This window comes from Vicugna pacos, chromosome 17, assembly GCF_048564905.1.
Source record: "Vicugna pacos chromosome 17, VicPac4, whole genome shotgun sequence".
In the NCBI taxonomy this organism is placed as follows: domain Eukaryota; kingdom Metazoa; phylum Chordata; class Mammalia; order Artiodactyla; family Camelidae; genus Vicugna; species Vicugna pacos.
Window position 1 is genome coordinate 40,555,135 of NC_133003.1, and position 24,760 is coordinate 40,579,894.

The 24,760-nt window shown below is 46.1% G+C and overlaps 1 protein-coding gene across 3 annotated transcripts in view; it reads right to left on the reverse strand.

Moving 5' to 3' along the window:
- The window catches only part of PDZRN3 (PDZ domain containing ring finger 3), a 217,874-nt gene that overhangs the window by 46,830 nt on the left and 146,284 nt on the right, over positions 1-24,760 (reverse strand). The window contains exon 1 of one of the 3 annotated variants that reach the window (XM_072941714.1): positions 478-822. The exons of the other annotated variants lie outside the window; for them this stretch is intronic. Coding sequence (XP_072797815.1) covers positions 478-546 — 69 coding nt within the window. The 5' untranslated portion in view covers positions 547-822. Of the gene's footprint in view, positions 1-477; positions 823-24,760 lie in introns of those variants that run through there. 3 annotated transcript variants of the gene reach the window in all.

The window sequence follows — 24,760 nt, forward strand, 5'->3', positions numbered from 1 at the left end:
CACATGTCCTGTTACAAGAAGTTGCTGAGAGACTGAAGTCTACTGGACACTGTGCTCTCCTGAAAGGAGCGCCTTACAACTACTTGTAAACAGAGACAAAACCATGCCAGCATTAATCATCGTCCATGTCTTCTCCAACTTGTTCAGAGGCTGCGTGACCAGAAGCTGACCCTGCCTAGGACATTCGTCAGCTACTCTGGGGAGAGCGGGCAGGTTATGTAAAGGAGCTTTGTGACGTTACTGCTTGAAACGCACTTTATGATCCTCACCTTCTGTTGAAATATTCAAACACAGGCACCTAAGTGCCACTGTAAGGGAAATCACCTAAGAGGCTTAAAAGAAAATGTACAGAAATGTCAGAAAGGTTCTCTCATTCCAGATAAAATGTGCACAGAAATCCCCACTGCCTTTGCCAGAAGTTAAGCTCAGCCAGGTGAGTGCCCGGCCACTCCCCCAGGATAAAACGCGGCGCGTTACCTGACAAACTTCGTAGAGTAATTTGTACTGCTCCTCTTGCTTCTGCAGGCTGCACAGACTGCATCCCATGTTTGGAGAGCCGGCAGAGAAAGGCTGCGGACTCGCCAGCGCCCAAGAGGAGCAGCGCCCTCAGTGTGCCGGCATGAAGGTGTCCTCAAAGCGCCCCAGGTGCCAGGTGCTGCGACCCTTCACTCCGGCGCTGCTCCCAGAGGCTGCAAACAACTCTCCCCTTTCCTTCCACGCTCCCCTTCCTTCCCTCGCAGCATGCACGCGCGAGCACACAGACACACATACACGCACACCACTCCCTCCTCTGAGTGACTCTGGCAGCTGGATTGTGGTCCAATGCACACGCTATATATACTGCCGCTCATGCATATTAATCAGCTCTCATTGACTATTCATACCAGACAATGATACAGAAGCTATAATTGCCAACTATGACAGTTGAAATTTCTCTAATTAACAAGCAAGTTCTCCAGTGGTAGGGAATAATAAAAGACACTGACAATTTTGCAAGCCATTTTCTGGCAGTTACAAGTAAATATGACTGCATTTTCAGCCAGCTCTCTTAGGATAATCCCTAATGCATTTAAGCTAAGCAGAAATTCATTTTTTAATATATCATAAAATTCCTGATGACATAAAATGTATTTAATGCTGCAGATAATGACGGCATATAAACGGGTTTTATGGAATGGACATGTTTTGAATAACGTTCATATAATATTTAGCGCTTTACTAAGCTGTAGGAAAAATCCTCCACATATGAATAAAATATAAAAATTTAAATTGCAAGATATACGTGTGCATATGTAAAATAACCAGGGGGTGTAAGGAAAGAGGCTGCCCTAAAGGTGAGCAAGCAGATAATCATCGCTAAGGTGCATTTTCAATTCCCAAAGCACAAAGTGATTTGTGAAAGGGCTGCTTGGCTCTCTGGAAGGAAGAGCAGCAGGCAGCCTCGCAGCCCATCTCAGAGCCCAGGCCACTGAGAGACGTGTCACTAGCTCCTACACATCTATTCCCAATATTCTGTACCTGCCAAGACTTTCCTAGCTTTACCCTGTGTTGAGTGTCAAAGAAGCAGGGAGTTGCAATTAGCCACAGAAGGTGAGCGCAGGCAGGACTGAAGAATTCTGGTCTGTGCTGCATTGCTTCTGGCCTCCCTTTCATTCAGCCTCTGTACTACCAAGTAAGTTTGATGGCTTAAAACCCCACCGCTAGAACAAAATGCACAGGTACCATCTTCTCAACCCAAATGGTTGATGTTTAGAATTCTCCCAACTGCTTCCACAGCCTTGGCTCCATTTTATAAAGGTTGAACTGTTTCTCAGCAGGACTCCCACGTCTCCTGTCAAGGGGCATCACGGGCCTGAAGAATAATGCTCCCTTTCTCTGGGAACCAAGACACACCTGCACCATGAGTAAACCTGTCCCAATAAACTTGGGTGTGGGCTGGCGGCCAGCAGCCACAGCTGGTCCCATTTCTTGGACCTAAAAGAGGAGGCATGGTGGCGGGGCTGGGGTCAGCTAATGGTCCTGGCTCCTTAGAGGGGGAGAAAGGGAGCCACTGTCTCAGGCCCTCGCCTGGAATCACCACCTGGGCTGGAGCAGAGTGCTGACATGTGCCACGGGGGAAAGGAAGACACACAGGGAGTCTAGTAGAGGCAGTGACCTCTGACTTGCTGTGATGCTGGAAAGAGCCCAGTGGACCCATGAGTGAGTTACTGAGACCTCAGTTTTCTCATCTTCAAATGGGTATGATGTTAACTACCTTCCAGAGTTTTGTCGCCATGATGTGAGGAAACAGGTGGTTCAAGCCAAAACCAGAGGCTGAGTTTGTCAGCTCACCAAGCCTTAGCCCTAGAGCCTTCGGTCGGTAAGACTGCTCTCTCCTACTCCAGACGAGATCTCAGATCTGCTCACTGCTCTGGGGCCACTGGCTCTCACCTGGACGACGTCAAGAGCCTCCTGATACCCTCTGTACCGTACCTCCTCTTGTCTATCCACTGACTCCCACTCCCCCTCGTCCTCGAGCCAGGCTGTTCTTTACCAAGCAGAAATCAGATCACTCCTTTGACTTGCTTAAAGACCCTCCAATGACATCTCATCACAATTGGATTAAACTCACCATCTCCACCAGAGCCTCCAATGTCCTGTAAAGTCTTCCTCACCCAGCGATTCCCCCATACCCATCACTACCCCCCTCACTCCCCTCAAGCCACATCCTTCCTCGGGGCCTCTGTGGTCCCCTCTGTCAGAGCTGCCCCTTCCCTTGTCCTTCCTCCCCACTCAGCACCCATCTCATCTCAAATGAAGACTCCTTAGAAAAGCTTTGGCTGGGCACCTTGTCTGAATTTATTTCTCAGTCTTCCAAATTGCTATGTCGTTTCAACCCATTCATTTCCTCTGCATCAGTCTTCAAAATGAGTAATGAGCCTGTCCCTCCATGCTTTTTTGTTTACTGCCTGTCTCCTTGTCTAGGAATTTCATCATCTAGAGGGCAGGGACTGGCTCTGAATTTCCTCCACGATCCAGCCCCGTGAAGGTGCTCGGGGAACACACATCCTTGGAGTGAATGAATAGATAAAGCTGGCCCGGCAGTCTCACCACTCATCAGTCACAGAGCACACAGGAAGAGATACCTAAGTGCGCCTGGGTCCCCACGAGGGCATCACGGTTGGTTTTCCTCCCCACAATGTTGTGGGCCTTTAAGTTTTTTTTTTTCCCCAGCAAGGTTTTGTGTTTAACAGTTAGCTTTTCTCACCTTTCCCCTGCACATCGCCAAATCAGTGTAGAAATGGGCCCTGATGAAATGGAGAGGGAACTTAAACCCGTCCTCCTCTTTGCTAGAAAATTTTCAAATCTCAACCACAACCCACGAGAGTTTTATTGCATACTGTCCTGTACTGCAGAGCAGTGGTTTCTCAAACGTGGAGGCTTACGAGCCTTTTACACTCTTAAAAATCACCCAGAACCCCCCTCAAAGGGCCATTATACATGGATTATGTCTACTGATATTTATCATGTTACAAGTAACCAGAAATTCAGAAATATTTATTCCCTAATTCATTAAAAATAGCAGTAACAAACCCACTGCATATTAACATGAATAATTTTTTAATGAAAAGTGACCATATTTTCCAAAACAAAAGTTTTCGAGAAGAATGGCCCTGTTTTATATTTTTGCAAAACTCATGTCTTGCTTGACTGGAGACAGCTGTGGCTGCCACAGTGGCGTCTGCATTCAATCCTTTATGATACCCATAGAGGAGCTTCTAGAAAATTCCACCATACTATACACGCATAGAAGAATGAGAGTGAAAGAAAGAGGAAAATAACATCTTGGTATTTTTATGAAAATAGTTTTGAACTCGCAGATGCCCTGAGACAGTGTCAAGGACCCTCTCTGGGGCCGGGTCACTCTGGGAACTGCTGCTCTAGAAAGATGCACCCGTGAGTGGGGTGTCAGCCTCCTGCTGGGAGGGAAGAGCAAAGAAGGAAAAAAAAAGAAAAAGAAAACAAAAGAAAACAAGTCAGGTCCTTTAAAGTTGAATTCTCCACATTTTGGGATATTACTGGCTCTCATCTAGAATTCATTCAATATGCTTTTATAGCTCTATCTGAAAAAAATTAAAAATTTCCATGACACAATTAAAACATAAATATACTCTCCTTTAAAAAGCCCTGACCAATAAATTTAAACTCCTTGTACTTCAAAAAAAAAAAAAAAAGAGGATACTCATTCAGGTTCAGTTCCTGGTTAGTTTTCCACTTGATCTTGTGATTAATGATGTAGCACTTGGAATCAACAATGCAAAATCCTCATGTACGCATTACGTTCAAAACAAGACTTTCCAAAGTGATTAGCTGCCTGAAAACTACTCTTTACTTTGGAAAATCACCTGGTGCATCTAGAATACAGTCCCACTTTGAAAGGGTTGCTTTCACAGAGTATGTACGAAACATAGCTGTGTAAAATGAGGTTCACCCAACTTGGGCTCTACACAAGGCACTCCACGCTACAGATGCAAGAAGCACAGAAAGTCTGTTAGCGACACAAGTTATTTACAACAGAACTGTTTTTCAGACAACAGCTATCCCAGGAAAAATGAAAACCACTGGCTGCACACCGTTTGAGGAAGACACCGAGCATCCTTTTCAAGTTAGCTATCACATCATCGGAAAGTTTCAGAAGCTCACCAAAGCCAGAGCCCACGGCACTGACGCTTCTGTGTGTGTCAGACCCCTGCCTTCGTGGAAATGAACGCGACAGTGCAAAACAGGGTCACTGAGGAATACACCCTGAGACAGAGAATAGAAGGGGCACAGAGAGTGGGAGCTGAAGGTGCCCGGGGCACATCCTTTACAACCATCCTCTCAACTTCCGTAAGTCACCCGGGACGCCGCAAGTCAGCAGATGCAGACGCCAGCTCATGTGCACTCAGCTGTGGAATCGTCTATCTAATTCAAGCCTATTATTTTCAGCACACAGGCTGGGTGTCTATCTGACACCTGGAATATGACCTTCTCGTCTTTCCCCGTGTGTGATGAGCACACGTCTCATCCAACTAGACGCTCAGCAGAACTCTGTGTTCTCCTGGGAAGAGCCATGGTGACAAAGAGGAAGGTCTGTGGGGCCGAGGAGGAAACAAGTCCACATGGAGCCTAGGAGTCCCTGCGGGGCCAGCACCAGCCAGTCAAGGGATGAAGCCAGTCTCCCCCAGGTCTCTGAGAGAACTGCCCACTGGCTCTGCCTTGTCTTGAGCTTTTAGCAGCGTTTTTCCCGCATCACACTGATTCACCAGCTTGGCTTCTTCCTGGTTTGAAACTCATCCCTACCATACACGGCAGCTAGAATAATTTTCCACACACAGCTCATATACTCACCCCCCTCAAGACACAGTCCAAGCCCCGAGTGTGGATCTGTCCCCGACCTCCTCTGTCCCCTCTCTGCTGTCCGGCACACTTCCTGCACGATGTTCCTACATGTCTCCTTGTCTGCACATGCTGGGCCCTTGGCCTGGACTGCCCACTCCACTGCCTTCAATGTGCTCCTTACCATCTCCCCACCTGTGTCCCCAGCCACAGGGACCCTCCTCAGCCTGCACTGTGCTTCTGCTGCCTCCCAATGGCAGGTGTCACACTATGTGGTCCTTTTGTGTCTGTGTCCCTCTCGTCCTCACCAGAGAGGGCTCTTCCAGGGCAAGGACCAGGCCTACCCAGCGATGTGTGCCCATCTCCCTCCCCCAAACACAGATGCTCAATAAATATCTGATGAATAAATTCAGTATCTGATCTTTACCGAGAGCCTGCTGTGTGCCTGGCACTCTCCTGTCTTCTGAGAATATAACAGTGACCCAAGCGGACAAAGTAGTCTGCTCTCACCTGCAAAAAGATCAAGGCCATAAACCTGGAAAAAGCACTTTTCATGCTTGCTAGGGTCTGAGTGTCTATCTTCCCCCCAAATTCACATGTTGAAATCCTAATGCCACAGGTGTTAGAAGGTGGGGCCTTGGGGAGGTGCTGAGGTCATGAGGGTGGAGCCCTCCTGAATGGGATTAGTGCCCTTATAAAAGTGACCCCACAGAGCTCCCAGTCCCCTCCACCGAGGGATGGTGCAACTCGAAGTCTGTGACCCAGAAGCAAGTCCTCGCCCATCATGCTAGTTCCCTGATCTTGGACTTCCAGTCTCCAGGACTATGAGCAAAAAATGTCTGCTGCTTATAAGCCACAGAGTCTGGGCTGCCCTGACACAGAAGCCTGAAGAGACTAAGACAGCACCCCTTCTAGGCATGGCCAGAGGCTCAAAACCTCACTCTGTTGAGAAAACGGGTTAGTACCTTCCAGGTAACCCTCATCTTTGTCAGCGCGACTCTTCCAAGCTTGTCTGAACCGCGTTTAGTGAGTTCTCCAACTGAACAGAGTGAGACTTGCTAGAAAGCCAACTGCGGGTGAAAACCACACCACTGCAGCGAAGAGAACAAGCAACTTCAAAGACGTCAGAACACACACACACAATGTCAGATGAGTTGAAAAGATACAGCTGCTTGGAGCGCTGTTTCACTTCTGAACAGTGACAGAAGCTCAGAACATCCGCTCAGGACCTCAAATCTTATTTTTCACGATGAAAGGGTATGATTCCCTTGGTAAGCTGGTGCTGCTGTCCTGAGGGCACTCTCTCTGGGTTCCAGGTACCTGATGAGCACCCCGGCTGCTGCAGACGGAGAGCCCACTGTTCCACTCAGAGCGATGGAGGGGATGGAGGGGATGGAGGGGAAGGCGCCTGCCGAGCCCCGCGGGGGGAGTGGAGGAGGTGGGTGGAGGAGGGCAGTGATCATGATCCCTGAGAGTTGCTCAGTGAACCACAAAACAAGCTGCCGGACACGAGTACAGCAAGAGCAACAGGGACCGGCCATGGGGAGGCCGGCACACAGGCATCGAGGTTGAAGGCAGCAGAAAACTCAATTATTCTGATGAGTCGGAAGCCCCAGGGATGCCCCTGGGGATGCTCTTATTCCCTGGAGGCCCCACTGCATGCTGTGTGTTTCTGGGGGTGCCACTGTCTCCCCCAGAAACTTCCCCAGAAAACTAGACTGTCCTCTCTAGTTTTGTAATTCCCGGAGAATGGATTCCTGAATGCGTCATCTCTGGGACCCCCTCAAATGCCTAGAATGACACTGACCTCCGAGGAGGCTTTCTCTTAGCATTTGGGATCAGCCAGGGTGAGCTCCTCCCAGAGAGAAGGGAGCACCAGGGCCCTGGCTTGGGATCTGAGTGGGACAGGGAAGGGCAGCAGGTCAACTCGGTCCAGCCCAGCAGAACCACCCTCTGACTCTGGGAAGTTCACAGCCTCCTGGGATCCGGCTTCCCCACTGTAAGGGGTGGTGTCCCTTAGACTTCTCGGGGAGGGGTTATTAACAGCGGTAAAGCCTGTAGAAGTTCTTGGAACACAGCCTGCATGAGGTGTGCAATAAACCAAAAGCAAGTGACAAACTAGAGGGACCCAAAGGCCCTTCCAGCAGGTCCCAGTGCAGGCGTTGGCAAACTTACATCACACAGGGCCAGAGAGTAAGTATTTTACCTTTTGTGGGCCCAGAGGCAAAAATCAAGAATACCACATAGGAACTTATATAAGCCATTAAAAATGTAAAAAAAAAAATTCTTAGTTTGCAGACTGTACCAAAAATAGGGTATGGGCTGGATCTGGCCTTTAGATCAGAGTTTGCTGACCAGACTATAACCGACTCAACAACGAGGTCCTTGATGCTCCGAGACGATGAGGCAGTGACCTCTCTTATCCCTGTTTTACGCAGGGAGACTGAGGCTCAGGCTGCAGAAGGGATTCACCTAGGAGCACACAGCCAGCAAACGGCAGAGATGCGATCAGAATTCAGAGCCGGCGACCGCAAAGCAAGTCAACGGCCGCGTATTTATTTGCTTCCTAACACCTTACACTCGCACTCGGGACACTGGTGCCCGAAAACAGGCTTTAAAAGCTGCTCCTTGTTGAGAAACGACAGGAGGCGCAAAAGAAAACTACCTAAGAAAACATCACGTACTCATGATACTCTTGGTCAAGATGTTCAATCTCCAAATAATTCATCTGCTGACCAGGACAAGGTGGGGCTTGCTGATACTCTGCTGTGTTCCTATTTCCTTCTGGATATTATTTTCCCCTTTCTTATTTGCAGTCACCCGGCAGCCTGACCCAGGGGTCCTTGCCGAGCCTGGGGTCACTGAGTGTCTCACCCACACAGTAGTCTCTTTGCTCATATGAATGTGATGGATGCATCAAAGGCTTCACTCTGAAAGGCGTGTGGAAGCGACTAATGTTGTAGCCCTGTGACCTTGACCAGACTCCCAGCGACCCTGGGGGTTGCCTCTGTCCTGCCAGGACCCTTGTGGGTCTGCTCCAGCCACTGCATGTGAGAGCCCACCTGACAGCAGCAAAGAAGATTGGAGGCCAGGAGTCCAGGCAGGAGAGATGGAAGAGAAGGAGATGTGACAGAGATGTGTGGACACGGAGATGGAGGGGAAGGGACAATGCCCGGAGAGGGTGTCAGGACAAAAGTAGGGGAATGAGGATGGAATCACGCACATCCTTCAGTCTGGATGGCTTAAAGCCTCGCTTAGCTGCGAGGAGAGAGACTCGGACAAGAGAGAAGGAAAGGAAGTGACAGTAGGTAATAGCCAGGACCAAGGCAACTCGGGGGGAGGAAAAGGGGAGAGATTCGGAACTGGAGCCGAGGGACACGTGAAAATAGCCCTCCTCGTGCCATCCTGGATTCAGAGAAATGACTAGAATCACAGGCTGGAAAAAACTGTACAGAAAGGGAAAACTGAACATTACAAAACCTTGGAGGAACAGGGGAGGAGATATGATCTCATTGAGTTAAAAATCTCTAAATTAAGTTGGAGTTTGCCACCTGCCTGCTGGACCAGTGTGGCTTCTCCAACATTTTGGATCAGGTGTCATTCAGTCTAACATGAGCTTTCACCTAAATGTGGAGAGCTTTTGTTTCTTTTCCTACATCTTTAGATAAATTTCCTAGATGTGACACACAGGGCCTTGCATCCCCATGTGACAAACACAAGCAGGTGCAGAGTCAAGGCTGTGGCCTTGAGACGGGCGGTGTGGCCCCTGTGTCTCTCCTGGGCCTCCTCACCAGCAGTTTAAGCGGGAGTGCACAAGGCGCCCTGGTCCCTGGGGTGTTGGCTCAAACTATAAAACCTAAGTGTCTCGGTGGAGGACCACAGGCGGATACTGCAGGCCTGGCCGCTTGGCCCACCCTCTCCTCCACCTGGGGAGGCCATGCTGACCAAGGCTGGCTCTCCCCACGCTCACTCCAGGAGGGGGCGTGGGAATCGGGCTGCTCCCAGCTCAGCAGCTCCAGCCCAGTGGTGGAGGGAAGACAGTAGAGGCAGGAGTCACTGCCGTGAGTGGAAGTAAAAGTCTCACTTCTTACCTTCCACCTACTGATTCATTACCTCCTTATTAATCACCTCCTGGGAGCTGGCACTGCCCTTGAGTGATAAACAAAACACAAAATCCCTGCCCTCGTGGAATAGCCATCTTGCACTTGACTGTGGCCTCCCCAGGACTACAGCTGCTTCGAGTTCACCGACGGCTTCCTGGCTGCCAAACTGCAACCATCCCTTAGTCCCTGGCCTGGGTAACCTTTCTACAGTAACTTTCCACTTGGGCATCTTCCCGTGTCTATATCTGCATGTTCCAAACTTCCAGCCTTAGGGAGCTGCCATGATTCAGAGCTATAAGCCTCAACACTATTTACTTGAAACTTTTTTTTTTAAAGCGACTCAATTGGTCTTATTTACATACGCGCATTTTAAAGTGAAATCTAATGCTGATTGTAAATGGGGAACCATTATCATTGGCTATGTAAAAAAAATTTACAATAAAAACTGTTACATAAATTTCAGAATTAAAAAGGGGTTCATTCCCATGCCACAAATTCTTCTGTTACCCCACCATGTTTACCACATTGTCTGGAATGTACATCTATTTGGTGCTCAATTGCAGCCTCACTGTGCCCTTTCCCACTCCTATCTTGCCAGCCTTCTCTACCTCCTCTTAACCCCCAGTCTTTCCACTCCATTATGCTTTCATTATGCCTGGTTGCTCCAACTAGAATACCCTCTGCACAATCCTTTGCTGGCCGATTTTGAACTCCATCCTTCAAATTCCATTCACATTAGAAGCCAACTCCAATTTCCCCATCCAAAGTCCTCTCTAGCTCCTGTGTGCTCTACCCAGAGCATCTGCTGCAATCTGCACTGTGCTGGCTTCTTGGGGCCACAGCTGTCTGTTTTCCCCAGAGCTTAATTCAAACTGGCAAATGTTATGCTAAGTGTCTGGGGCAGAATGGTAATCGTGACCACCTTCTCCCTCCTAAGAGGAAAGCTACAAACTCCTGGAGACATAAACTCCTCAGTGTTTTATGACCAATGAATAGCTTCATTACAGTGATTAATCAATAAGCAAGCATTTACTGAGCATCTGTGCCCCACCTTGCATCAGCTGAGGGGACACAGAAAAACTGTCAACCTTGTCGCTCTACTGAGGGAGCTACAGACGCCTCTGGAAGACAGGACTGAACTGTGAAGTGGGGGAAAGGGGAAATCAGGGCTGCAGACAAGAGACTGAAGAACATTTCTGCTGAGGATCCACTGAGACAACTACAACGAAGACCCCCGGGCCCGTGCTTCCAGGTTGCCTTTGATCACTGTGGGGCAGCTGTGATCTGAGCTGGCTGTTGCAGGACAGGGGGATGTGGACGTGAACAATCCAGGCTGGAGTGTGCACACATGGGGAGCACGTCTCACTGGCTGTGAAACTGGGTGCCCGGGAAAGGTAAGCCCACAGGAATGGTGGACTTGCAGGCAATGGAATGCTGGGACACAAGTGACATCTGAGAACGTGGCCAGGGATGGTGTGCACATTGGTGTGAAGGGGGGACAGTATAAGATGGCACAAGGGTAACACTAGGGGAGAGCAGGGAGCCAAGAGAAGAAGCTCACGTCTGAACTCAGAACTAGGGTCCCAACTGGCCAGTTACTTCGTACTTTGCCTGGCAGATGTCAGCTTGAACCCCAGCCCGAAGCGGATTTGAGGAACGCAGCTTCTCCTGTTCACTCCCAGACAGATCCTAGGATTCAGGACATGCCCCTGTCAATGACTGTCCTCTCTGACAGCCTGTAATTGAGTCACAGGCTACCCGACTACTGCCATCGGAAGGAATGTGGAGGACAGCAGAAACATGGCCTGGATGGATGACTCAGGCACTAAGCAGAAGCTCGCTCCATATTTTAAAATCACTCAGAAGATAAACAAGGAGTTGTGACCAAGATACTTACTGGAGGGGAAAAAAAGGCATTGCAAAGTGAGGCTTCATAATTCATGTAAACCTATAAGGTTCATGTGCCATCAAGTCTGAAATTACTTATCAAGCTTCTATTCGGGATTTACTTTCTTTATAAAACAGCACTTCGGAGAATAAGTAAGTAAACACTATTATGACCAATGGTTGGTTTTAAGAGAAGAATGCTCTCACCAATGGCAATACTAATTTTTTTTTTAACATTCTCAAGGAAAATATAACAACTCGATATACTTGAGAACTGGGTAAGAACTATTGACGTTGTACTTAATCTTTAAAACTGATGTATGTGTGTCCAAAAGCTAATAAAGTTCCCTCTAATATAAATTGGGGGAGAAGTAAAACACTAGATCACAGGCAGCACTCATGCTTCAGAGTCTGGTCTTACGGGCAGAGCCCAAGGGCAGGGAAAATTGAAGTGATTTAAAATAGTCCCCGGTAGGATATATCTGATATTAGTAGGTTTGCTGAAGCACAACAGTAATAGCAGAGAAAGACAAAGGCATAAAACCCATTAATGTGCGTCCATATGTTTTGACGGCTGGACCACCACATCTTTCAGGGGATCCGTCCACGGGATAGGCAGCCTTGTGCTAGGTCACAGCAGCGAGAAAGCCAGTAAGTGGGTGCTCTGAAACGACAATTTATTTTATGGGAATAAGCGAGAAGCGCTAACCACTTCTTTTGCTTTGCACCTTTCAGTGCAGAGGTGTCCCCGTCAGCATTCTGAGTTCTGCCCATCTTGTGTTTGTGTCCATCCACCATAACCTACCTTGAGGCGAGGCATTTATTACAGAAAAGGAACAAATACATGGTAACGTAGACACTAAGCATTCTTTCAAAGCCTTGCTTGACCTAGCCACACTTTGGTCTCACTCTGCACACCAGCTCATCCTTAATCGTACCGTGTACACCACAGACCAACACTTCTCCAACAATGAGAGTGCAGGGACCAGTAAAATTAAAGGAGCAAAATACCTAAGGCCCAAGAGAGTGGCCAAATACATATTGTCTTGTAAGGACCTTTAAAAAAATTCATTTGTTAGTACTTTAATTGGGGAAAAAAACCCCAAAAGAATCATTGGACTTAATCTAAGAATTTTAAAAACAGAATACATCTGTATTTCCAAAAGATCACACTGTCACAGATGACTCTCTTGATGGCAGGTATTTGGTCACGGAAGGCACAGACAGCCTACATTCCAGGGACGCTGCAGAAGAACATGGAAATCAGGCTGCTTCTGGTGACAGGGAATTTCCCTGACTTTAGGAAGAAGGGTTAACAAGGGCGCACAAAAGGACAGAGGATGGAGCACATTTTCTGCTCAAGTCCTTCTTTCAAATACTGAACTGTAATGCGCCACACCTGTCAGTGTCATTTGTCCTGCCGTCTGGACTGGGGCATCTAGTGTCCCCCACCTCCCCAGTGTCCGGCGGGCTGACTCCCACTGCTCCTGCTCCTGCTCCCGCTCCCAGACTGCTCCACCCTCTGCGGCCAGTCTGACAACAGCACAGAAGGATTCCTGACCAAATCAGACTGATGTGGGCAGAACCTTCCCTGCTTCTTTCTAACTCCTTAAAATACACGTATTTAGCAATCCATGTATTTATCTGTTACCTCCCTTCCCCCAATTATTTCCACTGGGGGAGAAACAAACTTTGCATCTTCTCTAAAAACACATCTTTGCCCTACCCACCCTTCTGCTGTTCCTCTCCCATCACTGGTACAGGAAAGGGAGGCCTCTCTCCCTCTGAGCTCAGGCTCTCCATGCTTACAGCCACAGTCTCCCAGACTGTGATTCCTGCCACTGTGCTGTCTAGTCCAGCCCCTGCTACCCTGCCTCTCCCCTCTCCAGGCCTGCAGAAGTCTCCCCTCTCTAAAGACCTTTAAATCTGCCACAATTCATCTCCTTCTCCTGTTCGCTGCCACACTTCTTGACAGCAGTAGGCTACATGGATCGGCTCTTCTCACCTCAACACTGGGTGGTTTGGTTTGCCCTCCCTACTCTTCCTCCCACAGCCAGCACATTCTACTAAAACTGTCCCATCTTGGGTCACAATGACTTCTCAACTGTCAAAACTGAGAAACTTTTCCAAGTCCTAGATTCGTACTATCTGAGCAGGAGGACTCAGAGAGCCACAGTCCAAGTTTCATCTCCACCAACTTTAAAGATACTTAATTAAGTTGCTGTCCAAAAAGACTGAGGACCTGAGGCCAAGGTCACCTAGCTACTTAGTGGTAGAACTGGGACGTGACCTCAGCCTTTCGGCCATGTTAGTGTTGTTTTTTCCTAAAGACCACCACCTGCCCGGTCTTCTCTAGTAAGGTCTGACCCTGCAGACCGGCCACTCTTTCTTAACTCCTCCTTAGTCCTCCTGACAGTACATATTCCTGGTCTCCATGGAGCCCTCTGGTGACTTGTGCTGGTTCCTCTTCCTCCTCCAATCTCATAAATAAATGTAGATACATTCGAAAGTCATGGCCTCTTCAGGGGTAAGCAGAACATCGAGCACAGATACTCATTTCCTCTTACATCTACAAATATCCTTCCCTCTCATCACTTGTAAGCACGCACGGACCGAATGAGGTTCGGCAGAGAGGAGTGAAGAGTCAGGGCTCAGGGCTCAGACCACCACATTTATAATCCCAGCTCAGCCTTTAACTTTGCACAGACATTGGGACTTGGCAAATTTCTTCCTAAGCCTCCATTTCCTTGACTGACACACAGGATTGTTGTGAAGACTAACAATAAAGCTTTTTTTTGATTTACTCAGTAGAGTGGCTGGCTCACAGCATTCACGGGTAAGTTCTCGGTAGATTTTGTTTGCTTCTTTTTATTTGAATTTTCATTAGTAATGTCTGCCAGAGACGATGCTAAACCTGAGTTCTCTACTTCTCTCGAGTAGCTCAGTGTCTTTTAAGGCCTACAGATGCGTCAACTAAATGGTGCGATCCATTCAGATATGCTATGACAGATGCGTGCAGAGGTGGTGTGGGGACAAGGGAGAAAAGTTAATTCTACTGAGGGCATCAGAAAAAGCTTCACTCGAACACTAATCCGAATCTTGTTTTCTATGCTGGGAATTAAGCTCCTCTGTGGACCACATACAGATGTCATAAGAAAGGAAGCTTTGCAAAAGAGAAATAATATCATGGCAAGGAAACACCTCCAAAGCATTTAGAGCAGAATTACTCAGGCTTTGGGGTGCATCAGAATCCTCCCTCTTGGGAGGTGAGGTGCTGGTGGTCCTAAATCATATGCTGAGTATGCTGATCGTGGGGAAGAGTGGAAGCAATGAGAGACGTGAACCAGAGTTGCTTCTGAGGATCATTACCTACTTTGGTCTCTTTGGAGGAGTGAGCTCTGTGGCTTGGGTGGCAAACATGCATTCCTTTTTCAGAAGGAAAAAGCTGAATTTCGCAAATGTCACAGTTTAGTAAACAGCAACCTAGTTTGATGGTTCATCCCATGTAATGGTTTGGGAAGTGGGAGGAAACCCTGTGGCCTTCCAGTCCCTGGTCTCTTCTTCAGAAGGAAACCAGTTCACAATTCCCTGCTTCATTTTAGCTGCCAGCTTTGGGCAGGAAACACAGGCCAGTATAATTCACTGCCACCCCCTGGGGGCATTCACAGTAACTAACACTTCAAGCCAGAGAAACCATGGAATCACTTGGAAGGACAGATCCACACCTGCAGCACCAAAATCAGAACAGGGTCTTTATATTGAAAACCAGTCACCATGACTACCACAACCCAGTTTCCAATGCTGTTAAGACCCTTCGTTTTCTCACTGCATTGTGGTGGGTGGTGGTGTTGGGGTCATAAGGCTGATTTTCATGGGCCTTTGAACCTCCAATTCTTGTGTGTTTCTTTGAGTTTCATTTAGAGCCTGGTCTGTGAGAGATCGGGGGAAGAAATCATGGATAATTAAAGCTTAAAATATTCTCACTTCGTGGTGAGGCTAACAAGTGAAACTACCAGTAATGATGTAATCTGACTTGTCAAAAAGGGAAATGAAAAGAGGAGACAGAAGGCAGGTCAGAGCCCTGGGACCCGGCGGGCCATGTCATCTTCTAATTAACTAACTGATACTTTAAACTGTCAAACTCAGAGAGGAACTCCCTGGCTTGGCGTCTGATTAATATTCATATTTGGGCACTGGATGCTCTGATTTAGGTCCCAGTGGTTGTAGTTAAACATCAGTCTTTCTAAAAAAAAAAAAAAAGAGAGAAATAAAAACCTGCCTGGCCAGCCAAAGTCTCCAGGTCTCACATTCACAGGGAAATGAGGGGAGGCCACCCCGGTGCCTGTAATCCCCAACGAGCACCAGTCCTCCACGGATGCACATTGATTTCTGAATCATGATGAGGACTTGTATATTGAAAAAATAATTATTTTGCTTCTTCCTCCTGGCAGCCACATTGTTAATCACACTTTCTGTCTCATTGGTAGGTAAGGGAACAACATGTGTAAAATTACACGGCATTTGGTAATATAATCAGGCATTTAATTTCTAACAAAAATAATTGAATATGTAATTTAATCATAGCAAGCTAGACTCGATCATTTCATTCTACACTAAACTACAGTAAGTGGCAACCTGGACTTTTATGCTTAAGGCACGGGCTGCAGAAGAACAGAGTCCCTCCCTTGGACTACTGACGGCTCTTGATTAGAAGATATTTCAGTGTAGGGTATAAGAAGTGCCTGTTCTAATCACATGCTTTTTGTGGAAAAGGCAGTTGGTTAAAAAAAAAAAAAAAAAAACAGCAGCCCAGATGGTGTCTGAGTCCAGTGCCTGTGCTCAGCCACCAACAGCCAGGAGGACACCCATGGTTTGGTCCTTTGGAAGATGGTGACTTGAGGAAGAGTCCTTCAGAAGCACTGGACGGACCAGGCCTTTCCCTTTACTTTCAATTCACAATTTATGAGTTAAAGACCTCCAAGGGAAGAACAGAATTCAATCCAGTTCCATGCAAGTTCTAACAGCACTGGCTTTTAGAGAATATTTCCGGATTTATAATTTGAGCCTCAGCTCTCACGGTGTAATCTGCCCCACGTTACTCTAACGTGGACTGAGATGCCACGTATCCCATCAGCCTTCCGCCCATGGCCATTTGTCTTTATCCTGTGGTGCTCATTAAATATTCTTTAGCCCTTGCTAAACCTACTACTGAGCTATTTCCACTCATATTAAAGATGGGTGACACTGCTAATGAATGCACAAATTGGGATCAGAATTCCCATGCATATGGAATACAACAGATCAATTCAACCAACAGACACTGAGGCCTACTGTGTCATCAGGCACACTAACACGTCACAGTCCAGCTCCTTTTTGGGGGAGAGGGAAGAGGACATGTCATGTATACAATCAATACAGTTTTAATAGAGGAATAGCCTCCTCCTAGTAAATAAAAGTATACATTCCAAATGACTTGTAGGGTTTTCCACACTGAGAAGAAACTCATGGTCAAGCTGGTTCAAGGTACAAGTTCACATTCCAGGAGGCAGTCATATTCCTGTGAGAGTAGGAGAAGGATGGAAACCATCTCCCGGCACCAAGCTGGGTCAGGCCCACCTGTGAAAGATGGAAACTAAAAAGCTAAAGAGGAAAAAGTTTGGCCCACCAGGAGCCTCAGTTCTTTTGGCCCCTCTTGGTAAGATCATCAAAATTAATGGTCAAAAACCTTCTTCCTCTTGATCATTGTTTCTAGGATGACTTGGAACATTTCTCATGCTCTTGGGAATAAAAAAAAAGCTGAGACACTCCCGATTCACACACGCTCACCTCTAGGTGGCATCTGGACCACTGGGGAAACCCACCATCACCACCAAGCCTGACCTGTGCGTCCTGTGTTGGAGAAATCCAACATCGAGGCAGGGAGAGTCTTAACGTCTCACTTCTAAAGCCAATGCACAGTGTCGCGCTTGGACTGCCAGGCAACATCCTGAGTGGTGTCCCTCTGAGTTGCAAATACTTCTTCGGGTGGGGAGCCGGCTTGATGGACACCGAAACCGGCTCCAATCCACAGGCAGTAAAGTAATTAATGGTGTCTTTCGGGGCAAGCGCCGTAAAAAATAATTGCTCTCAAATTTTTACTGCTAATGAGTGATTGGGACAGTCAATATTTGTGTTGTTGGGAGTGGAGACGTGAGAGAGAGGACCCCAGGAGGAAAGGAGTATCTTGGAGGCGAATGCCCAAACCAGTTCATCAGCCTGAGTAACCACGCTGAACCACCAGACCACGAATGCTGAATATGTTGACTTCAGACGTCTATGGGGAACATGTGGCACGGATCAAAGAACACATTGATTAATCCAACAGAGACCAAAGCCTGTCACTTTGGTCATGGTATAAAGAGGCACCAAACAGGGTCACTGAAGGGAGTTAACGAATGGAAGAAAAATACCAAAGCAAAACTGGTTTCAAAGAGGGCTGAACTGCCAACTACCTGTCTACACGCGACTTCATTAGGTAAACCTCTTTCCTGCCCTAGCACACCTGCCCACTTCTGTTAGAAATAAAGAAGGGAAAGTGCTGTTTTAACACCTTTTTTGTGGCATGATTCCTGTGCAGAAAACTACACATTTCAGATGTACAACTTGATGAATTTCGATAGATGTATACACCCATGAAACCACCACCAAAATCTAGAAAGCTAACATCTCCATCACTCCCCAAGAGGTGCAAATTTCGAATTCCCAGTTTATCCCTTCCCACCCCCTTTACCCCACTGGTAACCGTAAGTTTGTTCTCTATGTCTGTGAGTCTGTTTCTGTTTTGTGGATAATTTCATGTGTCCTTTTTTTTTTTTTTTAAGATTCCACGTATATACAATGGAATACGACTCAGACATAAAAAAAGGCTACAATAATCCCCTGAAAACAACAACCAGCTGGCCGATGCCAGGTAAGCCTCGCTCATGCCCTAGTCATTTACTGTCACATTAGGTCATCCGCCCTCCCTGCTGAATCCCCCACACGCGAGCTCCTCTCTCATCATACACACAGCCCTGTCAACATAGATTTCAAGATAACTCTGCTCACATTCTTTACTGGGAAGTCAGTTCTCATAAGTAACAAGGAATCCATCCAAGGATGAGCAGTGAACACAGAAAGTTGTGAGAGCCTAACCCGACTGGGGCTCTCCCAGTTCGTCTAAGAAATAAGCTGCCATGTTTTTATGTGCCAGGTTGCAGGGCTGGTTGGAACACGGATGCAACTGAGGTCACAGGGATGAGCTCTGAATTCCACGTGACAAGGACAGATGTCCTTACGGCTACAGAATGAATCCTCCAACTCTACCCATCATCCCACAAACATACACTCTTGGGGTGGGGGTGATGAACATGACTAAAACAAAGTCAACGGGGAGATTAGTGGTGGGGTCTCAAATAGAGGGGTGGCAGGAGGTGGGGGGTAGATTTAGATTTGAGCAACAAACACATTTCTTTTCTGTGCTACCAACATGATGAAATCATTTGTTATTTTTCTCCCCAAAAGACCACTAAACGTCTGCCACAGAGAGTTCTCCAAAACTGACACAGGAATATACACTTTGGGTAATTCTATTTAAATTTTCTCCCCTCTAACCTCATGGAAGGCAGGGCCATGTGGCGGGAGCTCCATGCTCACTGGGAACAAAATGTAAGAACCTGGGCCAGGCTTCTAGGACCATCTCACCGCCACCCCCATCTGGTGCTGTTATTCATGCATTGATTTAATACTTGGAATTCCAGAGCACACTCTCTTTTGGGGGCATCATATTTTATCTGGTTTCAAGTTTTGAGTTCCTCCAATGCCATCCCCAACACCATGCGGAACACTTTACTAAAAGGACACAGTGGGATCAATTTCTGTTATTCATGAAGTCACAACTGGTGTCGACCAAGCGCGCTTTCCACAGGGAATTCTTTACACTGCCCCATAGTTGTTTTCTTGAAAGTCCACTGCAGTTGTCCTTAACTTGTGCCTCTGCATAATTTATCGGGCAGCTGTCAAACATACATGTTCTCTCGTCTCATATCTTACATTTGTACGGAGAGGAATGACATCGGAACCGGGTGACAAACAAAAGGACACTCTGAGATTGAATAAAGGAGAAAGAAAATCAGTGTCATGATGAGAGAAAACAGTTGGGAGAAAGTATGCTACTTCCTTCTGCAGCAGGGCAGGCCTGTGGCCACTTTCACTGTGATTCTGGAAGAGTCCCCGAAAAGGGACTTCACCTTCAGAGAAGCATTTATTTCACAATGGCTTTTTTTTTTTTAAAGCATAGTAATTTCAATACATATAAAGCTATTTTCTCCCCATTTTAAGTACATGTAAATCTCTACATACATAGCTTTATATAATCTTATAATTTCGTACAATGATTTTCTAAAGTTAACAATCTTGATGTTATAATGAAAAACAGTTTGAAAAACTCTCTTCAATTTCTCAGACGAGAATGCCCAATTCCTCCAAGTGGGCCCAGTACTGCAACTCTGAAAAACCTCATGTGCGCGGACAACGGATCTCCCTGTTAACCTACGAAGCATTGTTACTAAGCTAACATTCATTCTTTTTGATCTCTTTCCATTTCCTGCATTGTATTCAGTGTCTCTTATCCCTGTCCAACATCAACAGGTCATATCACAGAGCGGTCAGAGTTGGCCAATGTAAATAACCATTATAAAACCTCTAGCATGCTTTAAGTCAACATCCAAAGTGGCCTACACTGTTTAAAGAATAAATTCCAAATATTTCCATGTCAGAGCGTAGCCAAGGCCTGTGAAAAGGACAGGTACAGATTATAGATAAATAATCAGTGTGCAGCGAGCTATTCTAGGACAAGGTTCCCTATTTTTAAACCAGCTTGAAAACACATGTAGATGACAGTGCCCCTTGGGCAGGACTATAAGCCTGGGCTCCGCACCACAGGTAGGTATGTTTCAGGAGAGTTTCATGCACCTGGCTGAAATGCCCACCACACACATAAACACAAGGGGTTTCAGCCAAACCTATAAGGGCCAGTGAATTAGAGCCAGACAACTCAGAGCAGGGAGAGACAGTGAGTCTTTTAGTCTCTACCTGCCTCTTTCGTGTGCCCCTGCAACACCCATTAGCAAAGACCCTCCCAACACACACACCTGAGCAAGGTGATGCATTCCAACATCAATGTGGTACCAAACTCTCCCTAGAAAGAGGTCAAAGAAAGGGGCTGATGTGAATAGTCCAAGAGTCATTGTTTTATGGCTTTGGAAAGCACTGCATGCATCCTGACTCCATCCTGACTCTGTCCGCCTTCCCTAGGTTGTTACTGGAATTACGTGCCTTATCTAAGAACACAGTCATTAAGCTGGGTGGAGTAGTATCTATAAACACTGAAGACCAAGCAGGCCAAGAGTAACACTGACCATGACCGGGCTGAAGAGCTACATTTATTGCCATAGAGAGATGGCTAGACCATGGTGCTGACTGAGAAACAGGAGGTTCTAGAATGGTGCATGAATGCTGTGGAATTATTTTACATCGAACTAAATAGGTGGATTAAAAATTGCTCGAATAAGTAAATGAATATATAACATCTAGAGGATGTTTACATGTTTACTCAAATCTCATCTCTGTGTCCTGGAGTAACAGCTGATGTTAAGTCTTTTCATTACTACTATGATGATAATGATAGTGTTGTTTATTCGTGCATTGATGTTTTTTCAGTCTGATTGACTTATCCCTAGGAGGTATGTCTGAATTCCTACACGTTCTTGTGCAGTGGCTGGTTTCTCCAGGAGTTCCATCCAATTCTGCACTTCCTGTTTCAAGCTGTTGTTTAGGTATGTGCGCATATTCCTACTGGCTTGAACCCTTATCCTTTGCGAGTACCCCTCTAACTTTTCACAGTAAGTTTAAAGTTTTTATAATTGGGAGAAAAGCTGTTTTCATATTAGAGGAACAATCACCATGAGTAATGACCAAAGACTTCTCAAATCACAAACATCATCGATACACTTTAAGAATTACTCTGTACCATGGTGTTATTTTATTGAATCCTTAGAGTAACTCCACAATGTAGAAACTCTTGCCTAGAATATTCTTTCTAGTTTGTGGACAAAAAAGGTGAGGTCAGGAAGGTTAGGTAACTTATTCAGAATCACACAGTAAGTGCTGGAACCACAATTACACTTCGGTTGATCCAACCATAGAGCTTTTGTTCTTAATGATGACACGATGCTGTGCTGACATTAAGAAACAGCTACATTCCTATCCCCACAGTTGTAGAAAAAGACATTTCAGATCCAAGAAGTCAAGCCATAGGCTACCACATGCTATCTACAGAAATCTGCTTTCTTAGCCTGGAGAGACTTTCAGCAGCAAGGCATGTATCATTTCTCAGCTTCTATTTTTCTCACCTGCAAAACAGGTATTATAATAAATCTTGTCCTAAAGATGAAAAAGCCTTATTTGTTTCCAAAAATCCTCTGAGAGGGTGGGGTGCATTATGCCAGTTTAAACAATGATGGATCGTTTTTTTCCAGTATTGAGTAAACAAAAGCATAAAACTGCACTTAGGTTTTTCAAACACACATTCAGACAAGTCAAAACGTACATTCTCTTCACAAGGCCAACTGTCCTCCTCTGACCCTCTGCTAATTTTCCTGATGATGTCTGAACAGAGCAGGCTGATTTGGGTAACTCCATGTCTGTGCTCAAAATTAATCGATGACATCAGCATAGTTATGGGAATTAGACTTATTAGTTAATTACAGAACCAGCAGAGGGAGCACAAAGCCTGCATAAATAATAACCATTTCTTCTGAGCTTCTTAAAAAGCAGGAGTAAGGACAGTAGGGAGAAGAACATTTAAAACTCCACTGTCAGTAGTCAGAAGATGGTCTTTGCTTTATTAGAACAGTGTTAGGTCAAAAATTCAATACAGTGCCCATAAAGGTGGCATAAACGTTGGCTTCCTTGTTAACCTAAGAGGAAGAAATCTCTGAGTGTGTGTGTGTTTCCCTTGGTATCATGGTGATACCCTGGCCACTGGTGCTGGTCAGATACTGAGATTTGCCTAAAGGTAGCAAATATTTACTTCACCCTGGTATCTGAGCAGCTTTCATTTCAGCTTTGTTCATCCTAACAGAGTCCTAAGTGAATAGGTTTACATTTATAGTTGAATAAATATTTGACCCAGGTAAAACAAAATGATGTCTATTGGTAAAAAAAAAAAACAAACAAACAGATAATTAGATTTTTAAAAATATCTGCCTTACTTACTGCTAACATTGTAAACAAACGTTTTTGATTTTGAATTTGAAGGAAATGATAGTGACCTCTTCCTCTGGAAGAATACTGACAGGCAGTAAAGACACACAGACTTTCAACCAAAATAATGCTCTCATGTATACATGAAGTTAAGAGAAAGGGCATCCGTTTATCCAGCCTTTGATAGGTTAGGCTGATTGCTTTCAAGACTGTTATGTCCATCAAACTACTACCACCCAGCAGACGTAAAATTTAGTCACAGAGATGAGAAAATAAAGGACTTGGTTTCTATGCCATGAATTTCTTTTGTTGATTGAGAAGATGATCATTTTTGAGAAATGAAAAAGGAAATAATGGTAACTACATATTAACGTTTAAGTTATATGCATCACAATAGCACACTAAAAGTGCTTATCTTGAAGAAGACTCTGGGGAGGAGGGTGGTGGGCAGAAATGTCAGCTTTAGCTCATATTCAGAGATCGCCAGGGCTCCCAAGAGGAGAAATGGTGCTGGTGAAAGCCCCCAGCCAGGCCTGCCTGGCTCAAACCAGAGCCAACTCAGGGGTGTGGGGACAGTCATGCCGTCAGAGTGCCTGCTCTTCCTGTGCGTCCCCTTGGGGTCTGCTGACCTCGTCTTCCACATCAGGCCCCTGTCCTGTGGGCACCATGCCCCTTCATCCTGCTAAGCCAGCGCCTGCCGGCCCAGGGATGTGCCATGAACACCGGGGAGGCACTCAGGTGCAGAGACCCAGGGTTTGGGTACCAACGCGGAGGATCATATTGTGCCCTTGCTTTTTTAACCTTTTTCTCGGTTGAAGGTCTCCCCATACAGTGGATACTCCCGATGTAGCCCTCATCCACCAGCTGCTGTTTACCTCGGTGGAGGGGCTTTGCTTTATCAACAGAATCAGAAAACAGGAGGCACCAGCTGGTCCTAGCAGGTGGATTCACCCCTGTGCCCACTGGGTGTCCATAACTGCTGTTACCTGATGGCTCCCAAATCAGAGGTGAACACCTCTCCTTCAGAGATGGCCACCTCCAAGGGTTAGTTTCGTTCACCGCTTTGAGAAAATTCAAATGAGGTTATCTTACAGGGTCAGGTAACTCCCTATGCCTCGGTGCTAATACTTTGAAATCTTTTTTCCATTTAAAGTAATTTTCCTCCACTTTTTGTGCATATGTGAGGTTTGAATATAAACCTAGGATGTCCTGGACACCCATCATACCCGAGCAGTGTTACAACTCTTGGCTATGTGACTGCACTCAGTCCTCATAATAACTTTATGACTTAAGTACTCTGCTATTTCAAGTTCATAGATGGGGAACCTGGGGCTCGGAGCAGTGAAGTAACTTGCCCAAGGCCACCCTGCCAGTATGGGGTGGTTAGGAGTCATGTCCAGATGTCTGTCTGTGAAGTCCATCCCTGCCTTTTCTCCCGGAGCTCCCACATCTCCTATTTCAAGTGATAAAAGGAAATGACAATGTTTATGGAAGATGGTAAAATCTATTATTAAAATTCTCATACATACTTTGTGGGGCTTTTGAGGCTGTTTTATACAACTGAAAGTTTGCTGGTTTTGAGAATTTATAGCAAAAGAATCCTGTCACTGGAAACAGTACCAATTGGTGAGAGAACAATGACTGGGGCAATAATGACCAAGCTAACATTCTCTCCTGTGAGCCTTGGTTCTCTGCCTTTTGCGTTGTGTTCACCACAGGAAGGAGCTTTTTGAAATTTCCATCCTGAGTGGTTGAAGGTCATGAAAGACCCAATCAGCAAGCCAAAACTAGCCCCTCATCTGTCAGAGTCAGTAAGACCAAAATAAATGGGACCAACAGTCTGAGGCCTCAAATTCTGATTTATCCTGACAATCCACTGGAAACTAGGTTTCTTATGAATTAAATTTTTTAATTCTCTTCCAGGAGCATATTAGAAATCTGGCAAAGTACAGCCCAATTGTTCTGTTTATGATGCCACACTTCCTACATGAAGAGTTTTAGCACTGGATGGGATATGAGTGTACTCCTAGTAAGCTTTCGTAATCGATCAAGAACAAAGAAATAAATTAACAAAGCTTATTTTCATCCAGGAAATGGGGTTAGCACAGCTCGTCCATGGATTAGACATG